Source organism: Centruroides sculpturatus, unplaced genomic scaffold (genome assembly GCF_000671375.1).
Source record: "Centruroides sculpturatus isolate CEXI.00-Female unplaced genomic scaffold, Cexi_2.0 scaffold378, whole genome shotgun sequence".
In the NCBI taxonomy this organism is placed as follows: domain Eukaryota; kingdom Metazoa; phylum Arthropoda; class Arachnida; order Scorpiones; family Buthidae; genus Centruroides; species Centruroides sculpturatus.
In genome coordinates, this window is record NW_019384693.1 from 1 (window position 1) to 25,763 (window position 25,763).

Sequence of the window (25,763 nt, forward strand, 5' to 3'; positions counted from 1 at the left end):
AGTACATAGCATTATCGAACACATGATTAAAATAAAGATACGGAAACTTACATTAGGATTGTCATAGTATTCCTTCCGACGGGGATGCGTGTAGAAAATGAATCTAGGAGAGCCCTTTCTACTCCCTTTCGTTCTCTTCCGTGATTTAACTCTGGCTGCATCACCGATGATAGCTAGATGCATCACTAATATCACACACAGCAAAATCAACACCGTGTAGCGGGTCATTATATCCTTATACCTGTAAGAAATAAGGGAAAAAATGATTAAAGTAGTCAATTTCTTCGATCTGATTGCCAATTAAACAGTAATCTGGTGTAGAAGATTCTTAATTTAGTTATAACGGTGAGCTGCAGAAATTTCTGGAGTGCCGTTAACAGAAATAATCGATAGACCCCGGTCTTGACAGGATGAATATAGATTCGACGTTTGATTTGGGTAACTTAACCCATCCACATATAGTTTTTAAGCTTTAGTGATGCACGAATTTCGTTTAATTATTAAAATATCCTTTGAGATTTGAGGAGAAATCGTATTATAAACTTACCTGAACGTCTAGATGCATGCAGCATTTAGTTAAGAGGTAGAGAAGAATTGCTTACTCCTCCTCCCGATCCCGTTCCTATTGATCTACTCGTGTAATTCATTTCGAGCAAAGCTGCAGACCGTTATTATTGATTTGATAACATTAAATCTACCCAATTACCTAGTAAAACGGATTTTACGGACAAAATGCTGTAAATATTATCTAATTTAATTTAAAAAAATACGTAAATTGTTAATATACGATGCACCACAACGTGCAAATGTATAGGATTAGTGTGAAATTTTTGTGATAAAATTCTTAATGTGTTTGTTTAATTGTTCTTAAGAATTTAGGTTTAATGTTAATTAAACATTTCCTTAATAATTTAATAAAAATTTTGTAGGTAATCGTTAAATCAATGTGGAAGTTTTAAAATTGTTATTGTTAGAGACAAAATTCTTTCTCTTAAATGATTATTAGGCCACACGTTACGTGACCTAAATCGGGTATAAAACTTAAACAAAGGCCATTTAGGGCCTTGAAAATAAATAATTAGTTTGTTGTTAGAAGAAAATACAGCAATATTTCTTCTATTTAGGCCAGAAATTGGCCTTAAACGTGGCTCCTCCTGTTCTTCATAGAAGCTATTGATAAGTTAAGTTTAAAGTCGTTTAGAATTAATGTTATTGATCTGTATGAATGAATCTAATAACGCACTTGTAGGTTATAAGCTTAATTATAATATAGCACTAGTGTGTGCACATTTTCGTGTGTCTTTAAAATAAAAAAAAAATAAATAAAATTTGAAGGTCTTCTGTGCATGTTACGCGGTGTTAAATGTTCTGGTTTGATGGGATAGGTAACTCGACACTTGGGCGATTTGCGAAGAGTTTCCTCCTTGGATGACTTTCCATGGGAAAAACTGGCTTCTATTTTAGGTGTTAGACACGTAAAGAGTACCCAGAAAACTGCACGTTGATGCAGCACGGGACCCACTTTTAGTATTTAGTAGTTTTATGCGCTTTGTCATTGATGGGCACGCTTGTTAAATTAATTTATTACATCATACAAATGGAGTTAATAGTAAAATTGTCGTTGCATTGAATAGTTAATAGAATCACACCCACCACAAGTAGCTCAGTGGATAAAATTACTGAACACTTGTAGTCACAGAGAGGCATGTATTTGGCCTCTTTAGCCATTTAAAATAAATAAAAATAAATGCATAGAATGTTTCTTTGTTAATCTATTTGTTTCTACTCCGATTTACACCACCTCTCAAAGCAGTTTTAATAGGATTCCTGTTAGAGCAGCTTTCTTGACAAACCAATACCTCTCTATCTATAACTGTAACTAAGATTTTGTCATTAGCTATATCTTATATCTTTATTTCCAATCAATACTGACTTTTAAAACTAATCGAGAAGATAAATTGTTACTGAAATAACAGATTAGCTTCCTTTCTAAAATTATAACCAAGTGAAATGTAATAGTGTAACTTCATTTAAATAAAATTGATTTATAATGTAGAAAATGTCTATTATGTTAGAAATTCTATATGCATCTACAGTATTTACTATTTAATGTATCAACACATACTATAATATCTAAATTCCAACTAAATTGGTTGGTCTTGGTTGTCAGCTTACTAGTTGTACTAAATACTTCCTTACTAGTCATTTCCATATGACTAGTAAGGAAGGATAAGCAAGAGAAATATAAAAGTAGTTGATTTCCTACAAGGAGAATGTAATTTAAACTAATTTAGATCATGAAAGGTAAGAAGAAGCATTGTGTAGAAGAAGGAATGCATAAATTTAAAGAGAGATGTTCCTATATGAAGTACTGTTTGATAAGAAATTCGGTGTGTTTGCTTTTTGTAATTAGGCTCCGATGATGGACGAGAAATGTTGGAATAGTCAGAATTTTTGATGTGCGACTCCAGTGAAAGCACATTTGTAACATTATTATTTAATCTAATATTGTCAATTGTTTGTAAACATGTTGTGGGTATAGAAGATAGATATTGAAAACAGATTTTATTTTTCATAAGATTTAATTCATAAAACTTCTGCTTTAGTTACATCATTGGAAAATTTATCCACCATGGATTTTTATAGCTGATATTATTGGTACAATATGTGCAAATCATAACTATTACAAGAAAAATTCATACTTTAATTTAAAAACTAATAATAATAATAGAATTCTGCAAGGATCTGATTGATTCATTAAATTCAGATGCTTATTTATTAATTTGATATTGTATTTCTTTCATTTAAATTAGAGCAATATTGTTATTAATACAACTGCATTAGTATAAATTATTTTACTATAAACTTTTATATGGATAAAAAAATTTTAGTAGATATTGTTTTCCCTTTTGTTTATGATAATGCCTATATATAAATAATCAAATCAAATCAATATTTTTAATGTAAAAATAATATTTCCTACAAAAGATTACATAATTATTATTAAATTTATCTCATTTAATTTAATTAAAACATTATATATCGGTAAAATATACTTTATAATATTTTAAAATGTGCAGTAATATATAATTGAAACATTATGTTTGATATATTCATATGACTTTTTCCACATAGAAGCAAAAATTATTTTTATAATTTAAAATGCACATGATATTAATAGTTATTTAATACAGATTTCTTTTTAAAAAATGCAAAGAAATACAGTATTCATATTCTTTGTTCTTCTAATTACATACCAGAAGTTAATTTCATTAAATTGATTTATTTACTAATTGTACTGAAATCTGCTTTAAAACTTCTACTGTCGATTGAGTATTTATTATTGGCTTGACATTCGTACATCCCCGAATCCATCTGACGAGCTGGTGTTATCTCTAATTTGCTTTTGATGTGTTTGGGTTTCAGCTGCCATTCCGTAATCTGCAATACATTATATGTCAATAATTAAATTATATTAAATTATATTCAACATAACTTCTTGTAATCCTAAATGTAATAAATTAGTCAATTAAATTGCTTTACAGGAGCAGATACTTTTCAACAAGTAAAGTTTACCTTAATTTGTCTTTTGGTAACACAGATGTGTTACTAAGAACAGATTTACATGTAAGCTATAGATTAAGGCATTCTGATTTTATTTATTTTTATTTAGTGGAGAAGAAGTGTTACTTATATTTTATAACTTAGGATTGGAGCAAATATAAATTAAATCTGGTCCATGTGTTACAATCTAAAAGTAGAGCAAATATTAAATTTCAAAAACATTGAAGTTACAATTTATATAAGGAATGAGCATTTCTGATATTTTTCTTAGTTTCCTTCAGGGATGCAATTAGGAGAATAGACAGGACATATGCCTCAAGTACCAGCTTAGAGGGTTGCCCTTACCTGGTACTTAGGAGAGAGATGTAATTATTTGAATTATTTAGGAATATATTTAGGAATATTATTTGGATAATTTACTGATGCTAGGTAAGGGAGCACTGAGAGGAAAGGATATGTATGGCTGGAGCTAGACTGGTGATGATTGATTCATCACATGTCATCAACATTCCACAACTCTGGAACAAGACATGGCACTGGGATCTTAGTTAATCCCAGATGACAGAGAGTCTAGTTGCTCCTTTAATTAAGGGGTTGTTTTAGATTCTAAGATAAAAATATCTTAATTTATCCTATATTGTATATATAAACACTTGATTAAAAATGATATGTATTTATTATTTTTAGAATATGTTTAAATAATACGTAATTTACCTTTATAAAAGGATGTGCATAGAGTTCGATGTCATCCTTAAACCAGTTAATTCTTGGTTGTGGATCTCCTTTCGCTTCACATATGAAAACAATTTTATGTCCAAGTAAAAACTCGTAATCAAAATGAGATGCTTTAGTTATTTGAGCACCCTGTACAAAGACAAAACATACTTTTTTATTTCATGTTAATAGAGTAAATATGTTTGAGAAGCATTGTATTTACATTTAGTTTAGATGCCAATTCTTAACTGCAAACATTTAACATTATGATTATAGTAAGATAAGATAAATGTGTTGGACAAATTTGATACTATTGATTCAGAATTCTATAAAGATATTTTTAATGTTTCAAAAGATTAATTTCAGCCATGCATAGAAAATTCTTATGATTATTTTTTAAGTGTATTCCTGTCCAGATACTATTCTTCAACCAAGGATAATAGGATTGAGTTTATAACTGTGAAGAATCTAACCGTATAAACTATAGTGTATTGGTGTCTTGCATCAGCAGATTGATAAACAATGTAGAAGTTTCTGTATATATCCAGGCAACTATTTTTAGATGCAATCTTATATTCTTATATCTTACAATGTGGAAACATACATTGTATTCTGATGGTTATGATTGGAAAAGATCCAATAAATTTGAATGAAACTATTATATAGCCTAAAAAATTCAAAATCATAATGATTTTATTAATTTGATGATGTAGATGAAATGTAACAAGTGAAATGGATCATATAGATGCATTCATGTTATGGTCCATCAGTTGCCAAGTGCTGTAGATAAAACCACTAAACACTGGTAGTGGATTATGTGTTATCACCTTCTCAATAGGCTGGCAGCATTGAGTTTTCTGGGTTTCCTTCATCTGTCTAACATATAAATAGGGCCCAGTTGTCTATAGAAAAAGCCATCCCCCGTAGTAGATTGCTTAACCATATTCCATTAATCCAATATGTAATCGATCCTACAACACAGCAGGAAAGAAAAATGCCTGTAAAAAATTCTGGCATTAACTCAGGTTCTAATCTGTCTAATCGTAACCTAATAGCGTGAAACTGTGACATATTTTTACGATTAGTAAATGAAAAATCTAATTAAAAGAACAGATAAAAATTTTTTTTTGGAAGGAACCAACAAACCAATTAATGTGTAAGACCACTATCTCATTCGTACCCTTTACAATTAAGCTCAATCCATTAGGAAGTCAACTGTCATGGAGAAAGGATAAAGAAAAAAGTTAGTCCCATCCGCAATATCGGAAAACTGCGAGAGTCCGAATGGAATTCGAACCCGGATCCCTGTTCAGGAAAGGAGAATTTGTGCTGCCCGTCATCCCTCGACTCATTAAATTAATATTCAGATACAAATGTTGAGTAATGAATTTAGTACTTTATAAATTTCTAACAAAGGGATGATCAAGAAAATATTGTATCATGTATTTATCACATCGTCCTCCAAAAGTTAAAATGATGACAAGATTTGTTAAAGGTGTTGTTGCAGTCTCCCACGAAGCAAAACTAAATACTTATTTATTAACCTTTAACCTCTAAAACATTTGGGAAACTTTGAATTTCGGAACATTAATCTTTTACAAGAGGAATTTTGAGTTTCTCAGTTTATATTTCGAAATACCGTTAATTGATTGAGGGGTTTGTGCTTTGCTCACGTAAAGTTTTCTGGGTTTTCTTCACGTTTATAACTTTACCATAGAAAGTTCTCACAGGAGGGCTTCTTCACATTGCGCTCATTCTATAAATCCCATTATGAAATTAACAACATCCAATAAATTAGCCCCTGTTAACTTCATAATAGATTCAGTGAAGAAATGCCAATGTTGTGTTTACTTCAGATCTTTAAGTAATATCTGAACGATATTGATTTGAAGTTAAATAATTAATTAATTAATTGAATTTGTGAAGTTTTCTATCTCATGTAAATTATTAATTAAACAATAGGTTTTTAATCAAAATCTATACGTTTAATTATATATATAACGTAAAGAAAATTGAGAAAACAGCAAGATGGATCTTCTCCAATCTTCCATTTTGCAACGATTAACACCGCAATTAGGTGCTAAATAGAATCAATAGCATTTTTCTATTATTAACATATATAAGAAAGCCCATTTGATGTTTATGAATTCACTTTATATTCTGGAAATTTATTATTACGTTAGCCAAAAGCTATTTTTTCTACATAATTAATTCGTCGTGAGGAAATCTACGTGATTGCCGTTATAAACCCAGGACAGAATAAATCAGGACAGAATCTTACATCTGTCCTGATGCGTGTTTTTGTTATTGATTACTTAAGAGCACCTTGCAACTAGTGAGGTGCATAATCAATCACATGAATAAAGATACGGAAACTTACATTAGGATTGTCATAGTATTCTTTCCGACGGGGATGCGTGTAGAAAATGAATCTAGGAGAGCCCTTTTTACTCCCTTTCGTTCTCTTCCGTGATTTACCTCTGGCTGCATCACCGATGATAGCTAGATGCATCACTAATATCATACACAGCAAAATCAACACCGTGTAGCGGGTCATTATATCCTTATACCTGTAAGAAATAAGAGGAAAAATGATTAAAGTAGTCAATTCCTTCGATCTGATTGCCAATTAAACAGTAACCTGGTGTAGAAGATTCTTAATTTAGTTATAACGGTGAGCTGCAGAAATTTCTGGAGTGCTGTTAACAGAAATAATCGATAGACCCCGGTCTTGAAAGGACGAGTATAGATTCGACGTTTGATTTGGGTAACTTAACCCATCCACATATAGTTTTTAAGCTTTAGTGATACAAGAATTTCGTTTAATTATTAAAATATCCTTTGAGATTTGAGGAGAAATCGTATTATAAACTTACCTGAACGTCTAGATGCATGCAGCATTTAGTTAAGAGGTAGAGAAGAATTGCTTACTCCTCCTCCCGATCCCGTTCCTATTGATCTACTCGTGTAATTCATTTCGAGCAAAGCTGCAGACCGTTATTATTGATTTAATAACATTAAATCTAACCAATTTCCTAGTAAAATTGATTTTACGGACAAAACTGCTGTAAATATTATCTAATTTAATTTAAAAAATACGTAAATTGTTAATATACGATGCACCACAACGTGCAAATGTATAGGATTAGTGTGAAATTTTTGTGATAAAATTCTTAATGTATTTGTTTAATTGTATTTAAGAATTTAGGTTTAATGTTAATTAAACATTTCCTTGATATTTTAATAAAAATTTTGTAGGTAATCGTTAAATCAATGTGGAAGCTTTAAAATTTTTATTGTTAGAGACAAAATTCTTTCTGTTAAATGATTATTAGGCCACACGTTACGTGACCTAAATCGGGTATAAAACTTAAGGCCATTTAGAGCCTAGAAAATAAATAATTAGTTTGTTGTTAGAAGAAAATACAGCAATATTTCTTCTATTTAGGCCAAGAATTGGCCTTAAACGTGGCTCCTCCTGTTCTTCATAGAAGCTATTGATAAGTTAGCCTTAATATCGTTTAGAATTAATATTATTGATCCGTATGAATGAATCTAATAACGCACTTGTAGGCTATAAGCTTAATTATAATATAGCGCTAGTGTGCGCACATTTTCGTGTGTCTTTAAAATAAAAAAGTAAATAAATAAAAGTTGAAGGTCTTCTCTGCATATTACGCGGTGTTAAATGTTCTGGTTTGATGGGATAGGTAACTCGACACTTGGGCGATTTGCCAAGAGTTTCCTCCTTGGATGACTTTCCGTGGAAAAAACTGGCATCTATTTTAGGTGTTAGACACCTGAAGAGTACCCGGAAATCCCCATGTGGTTAGCTCGTTGATGAAGCATGAAACTCGTCCCTTGGGCGCTATTTTGGGTCGTTTACTTGTTGAAATTCGACACTGTAAAAGTAGCTCCGTTTGTCTGTCTTGGTCATAATTAACGACGAAATAATCAAAATTTTCCGTAATGTTTTTATTTTTTAACATGTTAATCCATTGACAAAGCAGATAAGTCCTTTTGCTGCTTTAAAATCGAAATGGACTTGGGCCAAAACACAAATACATAGAATACAGAGTAAATTTAGACGGAAACAGAAAATATTTTCCGAAGTTTCTACCGAAATCGAATATAAATAGAGTAGGAAGCATAGTCTCCAGTTACTTAAGTAGCAATAGTAATTTGTTGCGGGTAAATTAGTCATTTCTTCAATGTCAGAGGTTCTTGAAGTAATGGGGAAGAGATTTTTTGGGCTCGGGACATCTTGAAACGTCGAGAAATACAAAAAAAAAAAAAAAAAAAAAAAATTCGGGGATTTCTTCTGTATGTATTGATGTTAGTGTGTATGGGCACACGGGGTGAATAGCGCCTTCTTTGAAGCTTAATTACTCCTGTGCTTTTTGTCGAAATTTTTCAGGGCGGTTTGTGTATTAGGAGGATTGATGCCATTAAGTTTTGGTGGTTAAAGGTCGACGGGGGAGAGAGATAAAGAGGATCGTGTGTATCTCCAGTAGGGTCGGACGTAATGACGATTTTACTAGTTATTATCATTTACAATTTTTTATAAAACCCATCCCTATTCTGAAAATTCAGCCTTTTGCCATTTTATAATAGTTAAAAATATAAAAAGGTTTTAGTAATAAAATATCGTAACAGATAGCGCCACCAAATGTTGCCGGAAAAGTTAAGCAATTCGTTGCTGGATTTTTTAGAAATCGTCAAGGCCAAGGGCCTGATATGAAGACTTGACGGCTTGTTTGTTTGTTTGTTTAGTTATGGCAACGCAACACTTGGGCGATCTGCCTAGGGGGATGCCTTCTGGGAGGTCTTTTTAAGGGAAACTGGCCCCTATTTAGGCATTACAGACATGGAGTAAACCAGAAAACTCCATGTGGCCAGCCCGTCGGAGCGAGGCACGAACCCACGACCGAACTCCCAGTGTTCAGGGAATGAAGATCTCTTGGCCACTGGTGGACCAGTGTCCAAGAGATCTTCCAGGTCCAAGAGACTTGACGGACCGCTAGTTTGCAACCTCTGCTGTATATCTATGGATTCTAATCAATACAAATTAATAACAAAGGTATAACATATAAAGTATATAGCTTTTTGTCCGGATTACTCAGGTTCCGTTTTAGACAGGTTATTTTGTGGAAAAATTTTGACAACAATGCAGAAATGAATGCAATTTCTTTAGCTTACACGAGCTTCTGTCGTAAGGAGGTTCCACTTCTCACAGGTTTATACAGGGTGTATCAGAATGGCGTTTTAAAAATTTGGGGGATTATAGAGGATGAAATTTTGAATGTTTTGATATAAGGAACCTATAACTGGAAATTTGAACTAAAGTGTCTACAGCGGTAGGAAGTGCTTGACTGCCCTTCACTTTGGTAGCTACCCTTCCGTCCATTGACGTCATGTTATTGCTGCGGATGGAAGACTGTAAACACACAACTACAGTGGTCTAACTGAGCTTGTGTACAGGATGTTGTGAACTTAGTGCCTGTCATCCTTCAGGTCACCCCTTGCATTCACCGGCGCTGTGCTGTAAACACACAGCTAGTCAACATGAGTCCCTTGTGTACACAACACCTGTAGGAACAGTTCATGAGCTTAAGGAGCCATCTTTACGCATTTAATACCATCAGAGGGGAGCATGGCATCTTACAGAGGGACTGACAAAACATAGTTTGTCATTGCACATTATGTAACGAAGTTGGTGGTCGTCACATTCAACATTTACTCTAAAGTAGTACAGCCACTGATTCAATGTTTAGTTTGATTGTACTCTACTATTTTGTCAATAAAACTTGTCATAAATACTGTAATTTGCTGTTTCATTCAGCATACTGACTGCATAGAACATGCAAAGTGCTGCAGAAACTTTATATCACATTTCCAGCTATAGGTTCTTTATATCAAAGTGTTCAGAATTTCATCCTCTACAATCCTCCAAATTTTTAAAACATCATTCTGATACTTTCTGTATATGTTATGATGATGAATGAGTTCATCAACACATTAAATTAATGCAGGGTTCTGCCCTGTGGGCACAAAGAGGGTCTCATTAAGCCCATTATGGGTTCGGCCAGACACACAGTGGGGCGGCCGGGTGGTGAGGGACAGGGACTGACATATATGGTCAGATCACCCCCTGAAAAATTTTTGGGAATTTTTCAACCCCCTCTGGATTCAATCTCAGGTCCTCCAGAGTAGTAGGCTGCCACCATAACCAATTGGCTATCTAGCCATCTTTTCATACTTTTTTTATTCATGTATCAAGTATCAAATAATTATACTGTATTTGGAATAGTAAATTGCAGATATTTGTTTCTCTAATCATTAATTATCTTTAATTCTCCTTTTAGTAAATTATAAAAAAAAATGTCTGTTTTATTTGTTTTATTGATTTTATTCATAGTTTAGTTTTGAGAGAGGATGAGGTATAGAGTTGCAATTGCTCCCAATTTGCCAAGAGACTTCCAAAATTTGGAAAAAAATTGGAAATTTTTCAACTCCCAAATTTATCCTTTTCTCCTTTTTTCATTCAACTTTGTGTGATAAGTGATCAAAAATAAACTAAACTTTAATGTAATTTTTGTTATTTTAATAATACAGATATTTGCAAAAAGACCATCTTCAAAATAAGCTCCTTCTTCAGCTACACGTTTTTGCCAGCATCTTGTCAAAACAGTCCTGAAAACCACTTTTTGTGATGGCTTTAACAACTTTTTTGCTCTAGCTTCCACATTTGATTTCTATCATTTACTCCTAGTTAATGGATATCTCACAAAGAAATGCATAACAATGCTTCTTCAGTCGCTCTATTTTTTGATCTTGCCCTCAAATACTTAGCTGTTTCCTAAATTGAAAGGTTTAAATCAGCACACAGATGGAAACAGCAGCAATTACACCTCATAAAGATATTACACAAAACTAGTTGTCAAGACTACTTTAACAAATGGTATGGATGCAGACGGAGGTGTGTAGCTACAGTAGAAACTTGAAATTGTGATGCAAGAGTTTCTATGTATTATACAATAAAACCTGTGCCAAAATTTAATGTGACATTGTCACGATTTTAGGCTGAAATTTTTAATCATATTATTAATTTATTTAATTTAAAATATATGCTCTCAATCTCAAATTAGTAGTGTCTTGCCTCTGTGCATCGTACTTTTTCTGATAACAACAAAGTCGAGTCAGTCATCTATGTCACTCCCTTCTGGGGAAAATTTTGAATTGAATTCATGTGACTTCTTGTCTAGACCGGATATACAGTTATAATATAAGTTCATATACAGTTAATCGGAGCCTTCTGCCCCAAAGCTTTCCATTTCTAGTCTTGTCTACCTAACTAACTCGTATCTAACTAACTAACTATCTATCTATCTAACATTGTTCTCGAGATTAAGGAAGGACAGATAGGCAGATGACAGTGGGAATTTATAGGTATACAAATTGCAGCTCAATCAAGTCTTCAGGAGTTGACAAGCTTAATGGAGTCTCCACATCTGTGATCAGTCCAGCTCAGATCTGTCGCAGTCTGATATTAACTTATGTTATTTGGAAAAGTAGAGATTAAAACGAATAGCAAGCACTATTTTTTTAATACTATTTAATAATAATTTAATTTTACAGGGGTCTGTGGAATGTACCATACATATCACAAGCCTATTTGATAAATGGATTACTACTTAAATCTAGAGAAAAATTTCCTTCATTCATAAGTGGATTGTTGGATCCCGACATGGCATTCTGCAAAAATTTAAGAGACAATGTAAGCAAATTTTTGTGTTTTTTATTAATGTTACATATTTTTGCTCTAAATTTAGATATAAGGAATCATCCATTTATTTTTTATACTTTTCAACTATCATTTTACCATCCTGTAATGCTCCGTAACACTGTTGCACATACCACTTCCAAAATTACATAATGCATAATCTTGATCAACCCCTTTAATTGTACTAAGGAATTATACAAAGTGCAGGGTACCAAATGTTACACTATTTTATTAATTACAATTAACATACAAAGCAGTGACATAAAAAGTACAATGCTATTTGCTAATTTAGTTAATATTTGGGTGTTTACAGGAATTTGTAGAGTTTGATGGTGCATTGTTTCATCTGGGATATGTACAATTGAAAAATAGTACAGAAAGAGAGCCAGTTGATACGATTGAATAGGAACTACTTAATGAACATTCTGACACTAGTCCAAGTATAGTGCCAAAATTTAGTGAGGCCATCGAGTCTCCAAGTCATGAAGATCTTCCTGATGAGGTTTGGTATAAACAAATGGACTATACTGTACACAATATTGCTAATATCAAGCAGTTGTTGTATTCAATACATAGAAAAATGACATCAAAACAAACCAAGGGGGGAGTTTTTTAACAAATCATGATGTAAAGCAAAGTGCTAATGGGCATAATTTGCCTCTTTTTGTGCTTACAGTATATACACTTTCCATCAACTTTGTTGTACATGTGTACTGCATAATATATGATCTATAACATACATGTTTTTATAGAAAAATGGATAGAGATCTCGAAAGACTGAATAATTTCATACAGGCATTTCTTATATGTAGGGATCAAATAAGGGATATTTTCCTCGGTGTGCAGGAAATCCATTGTTTGCAATATAACAATATAACAGATTCTCAGAACCATGGATAATTTTCAGTGGCCTAAGTGATCCATTAGAACGAGATTCTACTGTACATAGTTTATGGACAATCTCTTTATTTGATTTATGAACTTTTCCCAAACTGCTTCTTGCTGTATAACCATAAAAACACACTTATTTTTCTTTATTTCTTTCTCAACAGCTCTGAGTTTTATGTTTTTTTTTGTGCCAAGTTAAACATTCACTGATGCTCATCCATAGTATTTACAATTAGACTAATTAAATTACTTATTCTATTATTTTTTATGAATTATTGTATCATAGGGTAGTTTTTGTTTTAAATTTTAAATGTATTATAAATACTTTAAAATCAGAATAATTTATGTAATAATAAATGAATTAAATTATATTCCAGTTAAAGAATCTACAGAATAATTAACAAGATTCATAAGTGTAAATGTTTCAGTCATGTAATAATATATTTTTCTTCTAGGGAATATTTATGTACATTAGTAACATGGAAGATTTTGGTCATCTTATAAACAGTGAATCTTTTGACACTTCTCATGTTCATAATGAATTGTATGAAATATATACCAATCAAATTGTAAGTATGAAACTTTGTTTATAAATCTTTAATTCTCATTTTACTGTCTGTGTAAATGTACATGATACAAGTTGAGCTTGATGAACTTTCCTTCTGTATACTTTTTACTATCATCTATTCCAGTGTTTTTCAACCTTCTTGAATATGCGACCCTTTTGAAAGTTAAAAAATTCTGGCAACCCCCCAGGGCCATATTAAAACTACAGTGATTTTAAAAACTACGTATTTAATTTTCTTTTGAACTTCTTCTTACTGAAATTGTAGTTTTTTTTATTGTAGTGTAGGACCTACAAACACTTATCTTTTTCTTTTACCCGCGACCCCCCATGTATGGCTTTGCGACCCCCTTGGGGGTTGCGACCCAGAGGTTGAAAAACACTGATCTATTCCATTCTTTATTTCCATCTCTTTTTCTTCCTCTCTCTCATGTCTGTTACTGATAAAATAGGCTACAGTTGCAGTATCTTTGTTGCAAATTGTAGTAGATTTTTCTCTACCTTGTTTATGTGAATTAGTTTAACTTATAAAAGTTTGACAAATTATCAAGATTTTTTTATCAGCCTGTAATAATGAGAGGCAGTGCCGTAACTAGGGCGGTGCCAGTGGTGCCCAGGCACAGGCAGAAATGACCTGGACTAAGTTTTGGGGCGTAGTTACAGAAGCTCGCACCGGGCGCATAAAAGGCTAGTTACGGCGCTGATGAGAGGACACCACATTTTATTGTTTTGGTATTTTGGCAACTATTTCTAGATTCAGAGATTGGTATAGCAAGTAGCAATATCAAGTGAATTTCCAAAATATGTCATTATCACTGTAGATTCTGTGGTCCAGATACAGTATTCATGTGCAGCTACAAATCCAAACATTGTGGCATTATGGTAACACAGCTTAATAGTTTTCGTGTAAAATTGTATGAAATATCTCTCGAGATGCCAATTGTTGAACATTGTATGTTATATTTTATGAAATGAATATTTTCATGGAAGCATTTATATTGGTAATATACATGTTTTCTTCACTTTATCCATTCGGAATGCATATACAAATGTATTTGTTTGTTATGGCATCTTTTTAAGAATATTTGGATTTTATATATTCTGTAATTTAAAGTATTTTTTCAACCATTTTTGAAAAATATTAAATTGAGTTTCTACTGTACATTCTTGTATTGGAAGTTTAGTTTTAGTATTTCAAGGAACCGCGATTCTTGGTTTTTATTACAGTATATTATTACACTTGGTTATTTTTTTTTTAAATAAGTGGGGTGGACATTTTTTGCTGTCGTGCATTTGATAATTATGCAAAATAAATAAATTCTCACTTATTTTTTACTGAAATTCTTAGTAAATAAAGTTACATTTAATTATATCTGATATTGATATAAATATAAATCTAAACCATTGAGTAATTTGACTATATTAAGGCTAATTTTAATTAATATCAAAAAATATTTTTTGTAAGATTATATTGTAATATTTTCTAATATGCATTCTTTATTTTTAAATACAGGATTGGGAACGAAGATATATTCATGAAAATTACTCAAAAGTACTGAAAGATGATTATCAAGTTGAGATGGTAAAATAGTTTTTTTATTTATTAACTGGTTACTTTAAAAATTTATTTGATATAATTAATAATAGATAACTAAAACAATGAAATGCACTGCAGCAATAGTATAAAAATATAACTTCTGTAGCATTCTTCAGAAAAAATTTACAAAAGGCAATAGATATAGGTTTGAGTTACACCATTTTTCACTCGTGTTTTTCTGAAAGATGATGCAGAGTCTGCATTTTTCTATTACTCACATTCCTAAAGAGATATAAATCAAAATAATTATTTATACTTAATTATATTTTGTCTTCTCTTGGGTATATAAAGTAGATTAGACTAGTGGTTCTCAAAGTTATTCTGATCTACAGGCCACTTAAATCAAGTCACAGATAAATCATGGATCATTTATGTCCCTGTCTATTTTTAGTCTGCTAATACAACTTAGATATGTATCAAAATATTTTGTCTTTTCAATAACTTAACATAAAAGATACATGACGTACAAAAATGTTCTTTCCTCTGTCTAAACAGTATACAGGTGCCTGTTGTTAAAATGACTAGGTCTGAGTACATCTGGCATGGACTACACTTTGAGAATCACTAGGTTAGACTAGTCTTAATTGTTTTTGAAGCTTCAGTATCCAAGAGCAATGGCAGGTATATATGGCACATTCAATGTCATACTACCTGTAAGCATTTTGGTACAGCATATTTGTAAGCTCATATTTTGTGATTTGATCACCAGTGGTAGAGTGGATATAACCACCAAACGTTGGTAGTTATCCTGGTGGTCACAGGTTTGTGCCAGATAAACAGGCTAGCCTCATATAGCTTTTTGAATTTTCTTCATATGTCTAACACCTAAATAGAGGCCAATTTCCTATAGGGAGTCCTCCTGGAAAGCATCTACCATCGCAGATTTTCCATGTGTTGTGTTGCCATATCTCAACAAATCAAACCAAGTTCTGTACTTCACTTAGTACACTTGGCCTTTAAGTTTCTCCAAAAATAAAAAGTCATAATATAAGTTAGTATGATCTAGAACTAGTATTCATTACTTTCCTGTAAGATCATGGCAATCAATACACTATTTGTAGTCAATCCAGTGTGCTGCATTCTTTTTTCATTCTATATATAGAATAAAACTATAATTTTGGTATTTAGTTTTTTTTTTTATATATTATATTTTCAATATGAATATATGTATAAAAATAAGTTAATTAAATTTTCATAAGAATATATTGTGATTTTTATATAATTAATGTTAACTTTCTAACAGCCGTGCCCTGACGTTTACTGGTTTCCTGTCGTTACACCTACATTTTGCAAGCATTTGATTGCGGAAATGGAAAACTTTGGACAATGGTCTGATGGTACAAATAAAGTAAGTATATGTTTAGATTAAAACATTGTTAATGAATAATTACAACTAAAGACAAACATATTATTTTCAATGTATTTGTTAGAAGGTATTGACCTATTTATTTGATTAATCAGATAGCTTTCATTAAGGGCATCCAAGAATTAAAGATATTATTATTCGTATCATTTCACAGTCAACTTGCTTTAAAGCAAACATTGATAAAGCAAATTTGCCATTGCTATGGCAAAACATCATTGTTGCAACATTAATTTTCACATGGTAAAACAAAGAAAAATTTTACTTAATTAATTAAACCGAACTGTGAATTACCTTCACAACAACTCAAAAAGTAACCCTATTTCCAATAATGATTTTATTATTTACGTCAGGAAGTGTAAAAAGCAAAGTGGTACCATAATAAATATTCAGTTTTGAGTAGAATAGATTTTCTTCTCCTAGTAAACAAATATTGGTTTGATCTTCAAGTATAGAGCAATTCAAACATATGGTTTTAGAAAAACAATCTACCATGATCAGAAAATAGGGGTTAAAGTTTAAGGACGTCTACCACCTTTAAATGGATGTGGTCCCATGCAAACACTTGCTAGTTTTCGTATAAAAAATAATACAGTAGAGCCTCGATAACCCGGCACTCGATAACCCGGCACTCTGGATAACTCGGCCACACCTTGGTAGGGCAAAAAAATCCTTAGTTAATTAATTTTCATTATAGACAGCTTTATGCCTCAAAGTATTTTTCTGAGGTCTGTCTTATCAGGTAAATTACTGTACACAGTGTATTCATTAATTTTCATTTTCATGTAGTAAAGGCTCTATGCCTTCATAAAGGATGTACTTTTCCTTTGTTTAAGGGTATTTGGGCAGTTTATTCTCGTTGTATTCTCAAGCAAACAATACATACAAGTACAGTACAATATTTTCTGAGGAAACACTCATACTTATTCTTTTTTAACCCCATTCCCGATAACCTGGCATTTTCACAAATTCGGCCACCCTTCGGTCCACATTAGGCCGTGTTTTCGAGGCTCTACTGTAATAATAAAGAAGTAGAAAGTAAATATAAATTTAAAAGTTATGTAAAAAATGTTGTCTTTAAAATAAAAAAGTAAATAAATAAAAGTTGAAGGTCTTCTCTGCATATTACAAAAAAAAATAAATAAAAGTTGAAGGTCTTCTCTGCATGTTACGCGGTGTTAAATGTTCTGGTTTGATGGGATAGGTAACTCGACACTTGGGCGATTTGCTAAGANAACCTGGCATTTTCACAAATTCGGCCACCCTTCGGTCCACATTAGGCCGTGTTTTCGAGGCTCTACTGTAATAATAAAGAAGTAGAAAGTAAATATAAATTTAAAAGTTATGTAAAAAATGTCGACACACCCACTTAGTTATTTTTCATGAAGTAGACATTCCATCTAGCCCATATTATCTGCTATTGTATAAAAAAAAAATCTGTGTGACAATGACAAATGAAAATGAATACATATAGTGTTGCAGGTGTTCCTTCCAGGGATTCTTAGATATAGCCAATTATTTCAAAGCTTATCCTATTTCCATCATGCTTTTACCTTAATCTCATCCCTTTTTATGTAGATAAAACTGCTCTTATTATTATTCTTCAACTCCTGTCTTCATAAATGTCAATCTTAGGATCTCTAATAATAAATAATTTTTTTAATAAATAAAATTTATTATTTAAACTTATTTATTACCAGAATTATTGATTATTGTAATTCTATATTGTATATATAAAAACTTGATTAAAAATGATATGGCGGTGTTAAATGTTCTGGTTTGATGGGATAGGTAACTCGACACTTGGGCGATTTGCCAAGAGTTTCCTCCTTGGATGACTTTCCGTGGAAAAAACTGGCATCTANTTCTTCAACTCCTGTCTTCATAAATGTCAATCTTAGGATCTCTAATAATAAATAATTTTTTTAATAAATAAAATTTATTATTTAAACTTATTTATTACCAGAATTATTGATTATTGTAATTCTATATTGTATATATCTTTTTCGTTACTTAAATTTATATTTGAAACTAAAGGATCCAAGATTGGCTGGAGGATACGAAAATGTGCCAACCAGAGATATTCACATGAATCAAGTAGGGCTCGAACAACATTGGCTTTATTTTCTACGGGAATACATACGGCCGGTACAGGAAAAAATATTTGTTGGTTATTTTCATGACGTGAGTATTACTTTATTTCATTCAATATTAAATTTAAATAATTGTAACTATTTTCTGAAATCTTAACTTGAAATGTATTCATTTACATAAGCCCAAGAATGAGCTTACAAAGTAATTTTATAACAACAATTCTAGATTATTAGTTTGCTTTTTTATTAAGTTAAAAATATATACAAGTGTAGTTTTGTTTGAACAATAGTTACTACGTATATGGTATTAATTATAATATCTCTATTTCATTATTTTCATTTTGTATGTGTTCGTAAAGTCCAGAATCATAGAAATAATTTAATTTTAAAGAATATGTTTACATTCCTTTCAAACTTTGGGTATTTTTGCAGACAAATACCTTATTCCTTTGTATTTGGCAGATGTCAACTGTGAGATTGCCCTTGACACAATACTGAGGAATTTTTGTGTATCAGAGATTGGAAGTTTACCTGACTTGTGGCAATACAAAATGTTAGAAAAATAAATATGACTATAGTTGTTTAGTCAGGAAAGAAAATTTTGTCTTGCCAGAGGGTGAATATGAACTGTAAAAAGTAAAAATCATGTATATATGTTGATCAATTAATGGATATTTTGTTTAATAGTAATAATTATAACACTATCCTACTATTGATACAACCAAGATAATAAATGTAATTTGAAAGAGCGAGAAGATATAGATGGAAATACTTCTCTGGACAGAAAAGCCAGTTCTGGATATCCTCATAAACTTTTTAGTGACATTTCAAGGATCCAATTTATTATTGAAGTGAATCAACTGTTCACCAAAAAGCATTCTTGGAAGGTATTTAGGGGGGATCTTTAAGAAACGATTCAGAGGTTTGAACAATCAAGCATCGGTCTTCATGGATCCTCATTTATTTTCGTTAATCCTCTCCATTTTTTATTGTAAAATGAAGTCTGCATCCAGAAAAGGGGGATAAGTTATATCTGAGTAAAACTTTGTATTCCCACTCCAGAATTTAACAGAGCTTGTCCAATCTTCCAAGTCATCCTAAACACATAAATCTCTTTGCTTCTGTTTTGGATAATCTGTTATATTATTACTCATGGGTTACACAAATATAAACTTCCACAATGTACATTAATTAAATTTAGTTTTTAAAAAAATGTGTGTTCTCTCTGTTCACTTCTGGAACAGTCGTGCCTTGTGTTGAGAAAAGCCCTTATATATGTGGCTGAAGTTTGTCAGTCATCCATAAAACTGACTGATGTTCTGCAATTACAAAATATGTGAATAACCAAACAGTATGGGGGATCTCACAAAAAAATATGTAATTTAGTATTTTATCTTCAACAATATTAGAAGTTGAAGAGAAAAACAATGCATCTAATCTTTGAAAAGTATGTGTTTTTTTATTATGTGGCTGTACACCATAATATATTTTAATTTTAGTTCATAGTCTTTAGCATCTTTTGTTCTTTGTTCTTTCTTCCTTCTAGAACTTTCTAATCTTAATTCTTCCCCCTTGGAGATGAGGGCGACTTTCTGGAATTGCCAGAACAATGAATGCAAAGTTTCCTGAAGACACACATGGGGAGAGAGAGAGCCACTTTTCGGCTGATTCTCATAGAGAGAGGACGAACAGAATGGGGAGTGTTGTCAAGTACTCGAGAGACGAGTGAAGCCAATTTGGAGGAAGAGAGACTCCTCCTGAACTTCTTGGACCAACATTACAGTATTGAAATTGGTGTCTCAACTTGATGAGTTTCGAGATTGGATGGATGATCAACAACTTGGACTAAAAATTTATAGAAACCCTCTTGGACTGAGGAAAAGGAGACAGAAGTGTAAATTGTGCTCTAGGAAGTTTCCACATGGTTTCTTATGGCAGTAGAAAACATTTGTACAACCCAGCTTCTTTATTTTATTCTGTCCACCATCTTTGATACTTCTCATCCCTATTGTCTGTTTTCCACTTTCCTTTAGTGTAAGTTAGTTTTAAGGATTACTTATAAGGAAATTTTTGGGTAATAAGTAGTCTTGAGTTTTTTTGTACAATTTGCGATATTTTGTAATTATTCAGCCGTCAATCAGGTTTTGGGTTACCGCCAGAGTATCTGTCGTAGAGTTGGCATCCGTTACCAATCCTGTACATAGTTATAATGCAAAAATAAATTGATCTTTTAACATCTACTGCATGTGTTTCTTTTTTTTCCTAGGTGTTTACCTTAGTGGGCTAACAAAACTTCTTTCATGTATCACAATTGTTTGAAAAGAAATTTCTTCTATAGTTCCAGACTTTTCAAGCATCTCTACAACTTACTATTACAACCTCTGCAGACATTGCATTGCAATATGTACAATACATAAATTTTCCTCAAGTAATTTTGAAATTTATCCATATTTTGAGTTCTGTAATGAGTCTTTACTGCACTAACTAGAACAGCACATATTTTTTACAATACAGCTTTTAAATAAAATTCCTTATTTTGTCAGTTTTTTATTTTTATTTCTGACTACTCTGAGGACTAAGAGGGTCCTTTAATCATTCTCATTTTGGATTTGGACAGCCCACAAAAGGGGTTACCAGATGGTGAGTTGACAGGATTCAACGTATCTGGGTCAATCCTTCATGGAAATTTGAGTCGACACGTCCATTCGACCATCATTTTATTTTGTCAGTCATCATTTAAGACTTAGAAGATTTACTTCTTGCATAAAATTGAAAGACTAAGATGTGATGAATAAGACTAAGTCTTTATAAATTTAATTTCTGTATCTCAGTATTGTTGTATGTTAGAGTGCTCACATTTTATTACTTTGTGTTTCTACTACTGAGAGGAACTCTCGGAAAATTATAGTTTGAAATGAATTTAGTGCAAGTAATCTCTATTATAATAATAAAAAGGACTGTACTTTTTAATCAGTGCCTTTTTTTTTAAAAAAAATTACTGTCAGTACACATATATGGTGACAGAACATATAAAATTGTCTTTATTTTGCAGCTGCTGGTACTACATACCAGTTATTGATACTTTTTATGCCAATCTGCTGGTGTGGCATTCTGATGCAAACTAAATAGCATAGTATTGTGGCCGTCGGCCATATTATACTATAGTTATAGTAATATTTTTTTTCCTCTTAGATTTAAGATTTCCTTTGACCCTTTGTCTTTACTGTTTGAGGAATTTCTTAATCCCTATCACCCTTGGGTGGGACCACCTTTTTGGGAAAGTAATGTCCAAAAACAAAGAAAGTAAGGAGACCCCAGGGAGGGAGAAATGGGAAGAAAGGTTGTCGGAAGAGCGATTTCGGCAAGAGAGGTCAGTCTGAAGTGAGCTCCGAACAACGGATTCAGAGAATGGAGGTTAGACATTCTTGAGGACGAGATTGAAGGTTTCGCATCAAAGAATTAATAGAGATTATCGAAAGGATGAGAAATCCGAGAGACGTATACTAAGAAGCAGAGGGACAGATTGAGAAAGACAGTAGAAATTGGATGATTAACAAAAACAGCATCCCATCCAAGACCATGTAGTAAGCAGAATATTCCAGGGTACTTCCTTCTTCCCCTTGTTCTATTCCTAATTATCTATCTACTTTTCTCCGTATAGTTTGTAAGTAGGTTAAGCCATAGATAAAAGTCTTCTCGCGCATAACGTTGCAACTCGAACACCACGTTTTTCTTTTGTTTGCCCATTCGAGAAGTCTAATTGTTGTATGTGTAAGGGAACCTTTTTTATCACCTGTAAGTTGGGATCTATGTAAACAGAACTAGTTCAACAAGTGAAATAAAAGCGAATTGTATTATATGTGTATAATTGATTGATATATCGTCTTTTCTGTTTGCGGAACGACATATCAACTCGTTACGAACATCACAGTATCTTGCATTAATTAACAAGATTGAACATTTAAACATCTCAAAAGTTTCATTTATATAAATTCTAGATATTATAAGANTTAGAGATGTGCTTACATCCTTTATGTATTATTATACATGATTTACGTGAATGCGCACATTCACGTCTCTCAAGTTCGTGTCTATATATACATGACAGGAACTTTAATGAGGTGCATTGAAGTTCCTGTCATTTAATGAGGCTAGATTTTATTCAATGCACTGCACCGTTACAAATCCACTTAACATTGTATAAGGGAGTAGTTTGCTTGAAGAAGCACACTTCCACAAATCTGATTTTTTCCATTACAGTATATTTTATATTAGAGCTCCGAACAACGGATTCAGAGAATGGAGGTTAGACATTCTTGAGGACGAGATTGAAGGTTTCGCATCAAAGAATTAATAGAGATTATCGAAAGGATGAGAAATCCGAGAGACGTATACTAAGAAGCAGAGGGACAGATCGAGAAAGACAGTATAAATTGGATGATTAACAAAAACAGCAACCCATCCAAGACCATGTAGCAAGCAGAATATTCTAGGGTACTTCCTTCTTCCCCTTGTTCTATTCCTAATTATCTATCTACTTTTCTCCTTATAGTTTGTAAGTAGGTTAAGCCATAGATAAAAGTCTTCTCGCGCATAACGTTGTTGCAACTCGAACACCACGTTTTTCTTTTGTTTGCCCATTCGAGAAGTCTAATTGTTGTATGTGTAAGGGAACCTTTTTATCGCCTGTAAGTTGGTATCTATGTAAAAAGAACTAGTTCAACAAGTGAAATAAAAGCGAATTGTGTTATATGTGTATAATCGATTGGTATATTGTGTTTTCTGTTCGCGGAACGACATCACAGTATCTTGCATTAATTAACAAGATTGAACATTTAAACATCTCAAAAGTTTCATTTATATAAATTCTAGATATTATAAGATAATAAAATAGAATAATATCATTATTTAGAACTTAATGAGCAGGAAATGTGTGTTTACTTTTGTATTTTAGATAAGAGATTATATATTTTGTACTTAAAATAAATTTATATGCTATAACACAATGAACTGACATTTAAAATATTTCCAGCCTCCTAAAGCAATAATGAACTTTGTGGTGCGTTATCATCCTGAAGAACAGCCATTCCTTCGTCCTCATCACGATTCATCCACTTATACTATTAACATCGCATTAAATAGGCCCCATATAGATTACGAGGCAAGAAAGATTTTTACTCGGAATTAATATAATTGATCAAATATGCAATCTTACAATTTATGAAGTTGCTTTTAAAGGATGATTAAATAAAAAGTTTACTTGTGAAGAGTAGACTTGGTGATGATGCCATGAGTCACTCTCTCGTCATTGCCCTATTGTACATCATGAGAAACATTTGAAACTCAAACATTGATTAACTACAGAGTTGAGTGATAACATTTAAAACCTGACTTGCAGCATCATCAAGTTTACTTCTCAATTGTAAACTTTTAATTTGAAACATTACAGAGTTGCTATTTTTAAATAATTAATTTTGTATATTTTAGGGTGGTGGATGCAGATTCATTCGTTACAACTGCAGCGTGACAGAATTGAAATTAGGATGGTCGCTGATGCATCCGGGACGTCTCACTCATTATCACGAAGGACTTCCCGTCACTAGTGGAACTCGATACATCATGATCTCTTTTGTCGATCCATAACATTACTATTAATAATAGGAAATTCGAGTTTTTTATAACAAAACATTGATAAATTTTAGAAAGGAGAATGTACAAAAAAACACGTTTTTATATCAACTTTGATACATTTAAATTATTCAAATGCAATACGAGCAGCTTGTTTTTTTTTCTATTCTCTGATTTATTTGCAATTTGTTTATGTTTATATTAATATTTTTTTGAAATTGTGTTTTGGCCAAATTTGTAAGAGTGAGATTCATATTATTTGTAAGTTTTATACATTATTTTCCAATTGCTTGACTGTTATTGTTATTAAAATCTAGTAATTAGGAAAAAAAAATATTTGGCATCCATGTTTTGACATTCTGTTTTTTTTTAAACTATACAGAATAAAGAAAATTAGTTAATTTACATATCTGTAATTTATTTTTTACTTATATTTTATATAATTATCTTTAAAATTATATTAGAAATAGCATTATTCTTTTAATTTTTGTTGGTCAGATAACCGTGTGGTAAGATGCCAGCCTACTTCTGTAGAGGATCTAAGGATTGAATTGAATCTACACCTCCTCCATAATTTATCATAAATCATAAAAGATGGAACACTTACATTCCTTACCATGCATGACCATAACTGTGGCTGATAACTGTGGCTGCTATTCCACATAAATGTACTGATACCATTTTTATTAATCAATAAGGCAGCTTGGACTGTAAACTGACTGCATAAAAGTGAAGAAATTATATCAAACAAATAAAATTTTGCACTAGTTGAGCTGAGTTTCTAATCTATAAATGTATATGATTATAAACTCAACTGTTCCATACATACAGTATGAGTCAGTTTACAGTGCTACAACTGCAGAGTTTGTGGAATTCTACTATGTGTGCTTTGCTCTGCTAGATGTCAAGTTATAGACGCACACTTCTGCTCTGATGACACAACTCTGAAGTTGAACAATAAAGAGGTTGCTGCCGACATTTTAATCGCAAAAAACGTGTAAGTCAGATGTTCAGCGCTGCCTTTCTGTAAGCCTAGAAGTTTGAAAAGTGTGTTGGGAATGTTGAGCATGATTCCACTGACATTCAAAATGCCATTGTCAAACTTCTAGGCTTACAGGAAGGCGGTGCTGAATGTCCGATGTACACGTTTTGGCAATGAAAACGTCGGATGCAACCTCTCTAATATCCAACTTCAATGTTGGATGCATTGATTCTGCTAGCATGTTTCCAGTGGAAGTGACAAGCAATAGTGATGGTTGCTATGTAAACTGTCTTACAAGACTGTGGCTCATTGCACCAATAAACAAAATTCCAACATGTCAATTATTTTGCAATTTCCACTAAGACTCATTACTTTCAATAGCCAATATAGTGTTAGTTCACCCCATGCTCAAAAATGTGACAGTTTATCTAATTGACTGATGTATTAACATTTCCAATTGCTAATACATCAGCCAATCAGTGGCAATGCTGAGTGATGGCAGTAGGTACAGTATATTTGCTACCATCACTCAGTGCTGTCACTGGAAACTTGAAACTGGAATTAAGGATTAAGCCATAGGCCAGAG

The 25,763-nt window shown here is 32.2% G+C and overlaps 2 protein-coding genes across 2 annotated transcripts; one reads left to right on the forward strand and one right to left on the reverse strand.

Moving 5' to 3' along the window:
* Positions 1–3,057: 3,057 nt before the first annotated feature.
* LOC111627374 (immunoglobulin domain-containing protein oig-4-like) lies at positions 3,058–7,269 on the reverse strand. Its single transcript, XM_023370936.1, has 5 exons — positions 7,155–7,269; positions 6,920–7,077; positions 6,659–6,848; positions 4,279–4,428; positions 3,058–3,441 (listed from the first exon to the last, which is right to left on the reverse strand). Exons 3-5 carry the CDS (start codon positions 6,833–6,835, stop codon positions 3,283–3,285), a joined length of 486 nt encoding a protein of 161 aa, XP_023226704.1. The 5' UTR covers positions 6,836–6,848; positions 6,920–7,077; positions 7,155–7,269; the 3' UTR covers positions 3,058–3,282.
* A 3,444-nt stretch (positions 7,270–10,713) lies between these two features.
* On the forward strand, positions 10,714–24,540 carry LOC111627375 (procollagen-lysine,2-oxoglutarate 5-dioxygenase 3-like). Its single transcript, XM_023370937.1, has 8 exons — positions 10,714–10,718; positions 11,917–12,055; positions 13,405–13,518; positions 15,028–15,096; positions 16,355–16,459; positions 18,512–18,658; positions 23,600–23,728; positions 24,055–24,540. The coding sequence occupies exons 1-8, from the start codon at positions 10,714–10,716 to the stop codon at positions 24,208–24,210; spliced, it is 864 nt and encodes a 287-aa protein (XP_023226705.1). The 3' UTR covers positions 24,211–24,540.
* Positions 24,541–25,763: the final 1,223 nt, after the last annotated feature.

What these genes read in the sequence shown, in the direction of transcription:
- LOC111627374 (XM_023370936.1), bottom strand. Translation starts at nt 6,835, where the DNA reads ATGACCCGCTACACGGTGTTGATTTTGCTGTGTATGATATTAGTGATG. An exon ending in AATACTATGACAATCCTAAT is followed by an intron (nt 4,429 to 6,658) that starts GTAAGTTTCCGT and finishes GTCTTTGTACAG; the next exon opens with GGTGCTCAAATAACTAAAGC. An exon ending in ATGCACATCCTTTTATAAAG is followed by an intron (nt 3,442 to 4,278) that starts GTAAATTACGTA and finishes AATGTATTGCAG; the next exon opens with ATTACGGAATGGCAGCTGAA.
- LOC111627375 (XM_023370937.1), top strand. An exon ending in AAATATATACCAATCAAATT is followed by an intron (nt 13,519 to 15,027) that starts GTAAGTATGAAA and finishes TTTTAAATACAG; the next exon opens with GATTGGGAACGAAGATATAT. An exon ending in GGTCTGATGGTACAAATAAA is followed by an intron (nt 16,460 to 18,511) that starts GTAAGTATATGT and finishes TTGAAACTAAAG; the next exon opens with GATCCAAGATTGGCTGGAGG.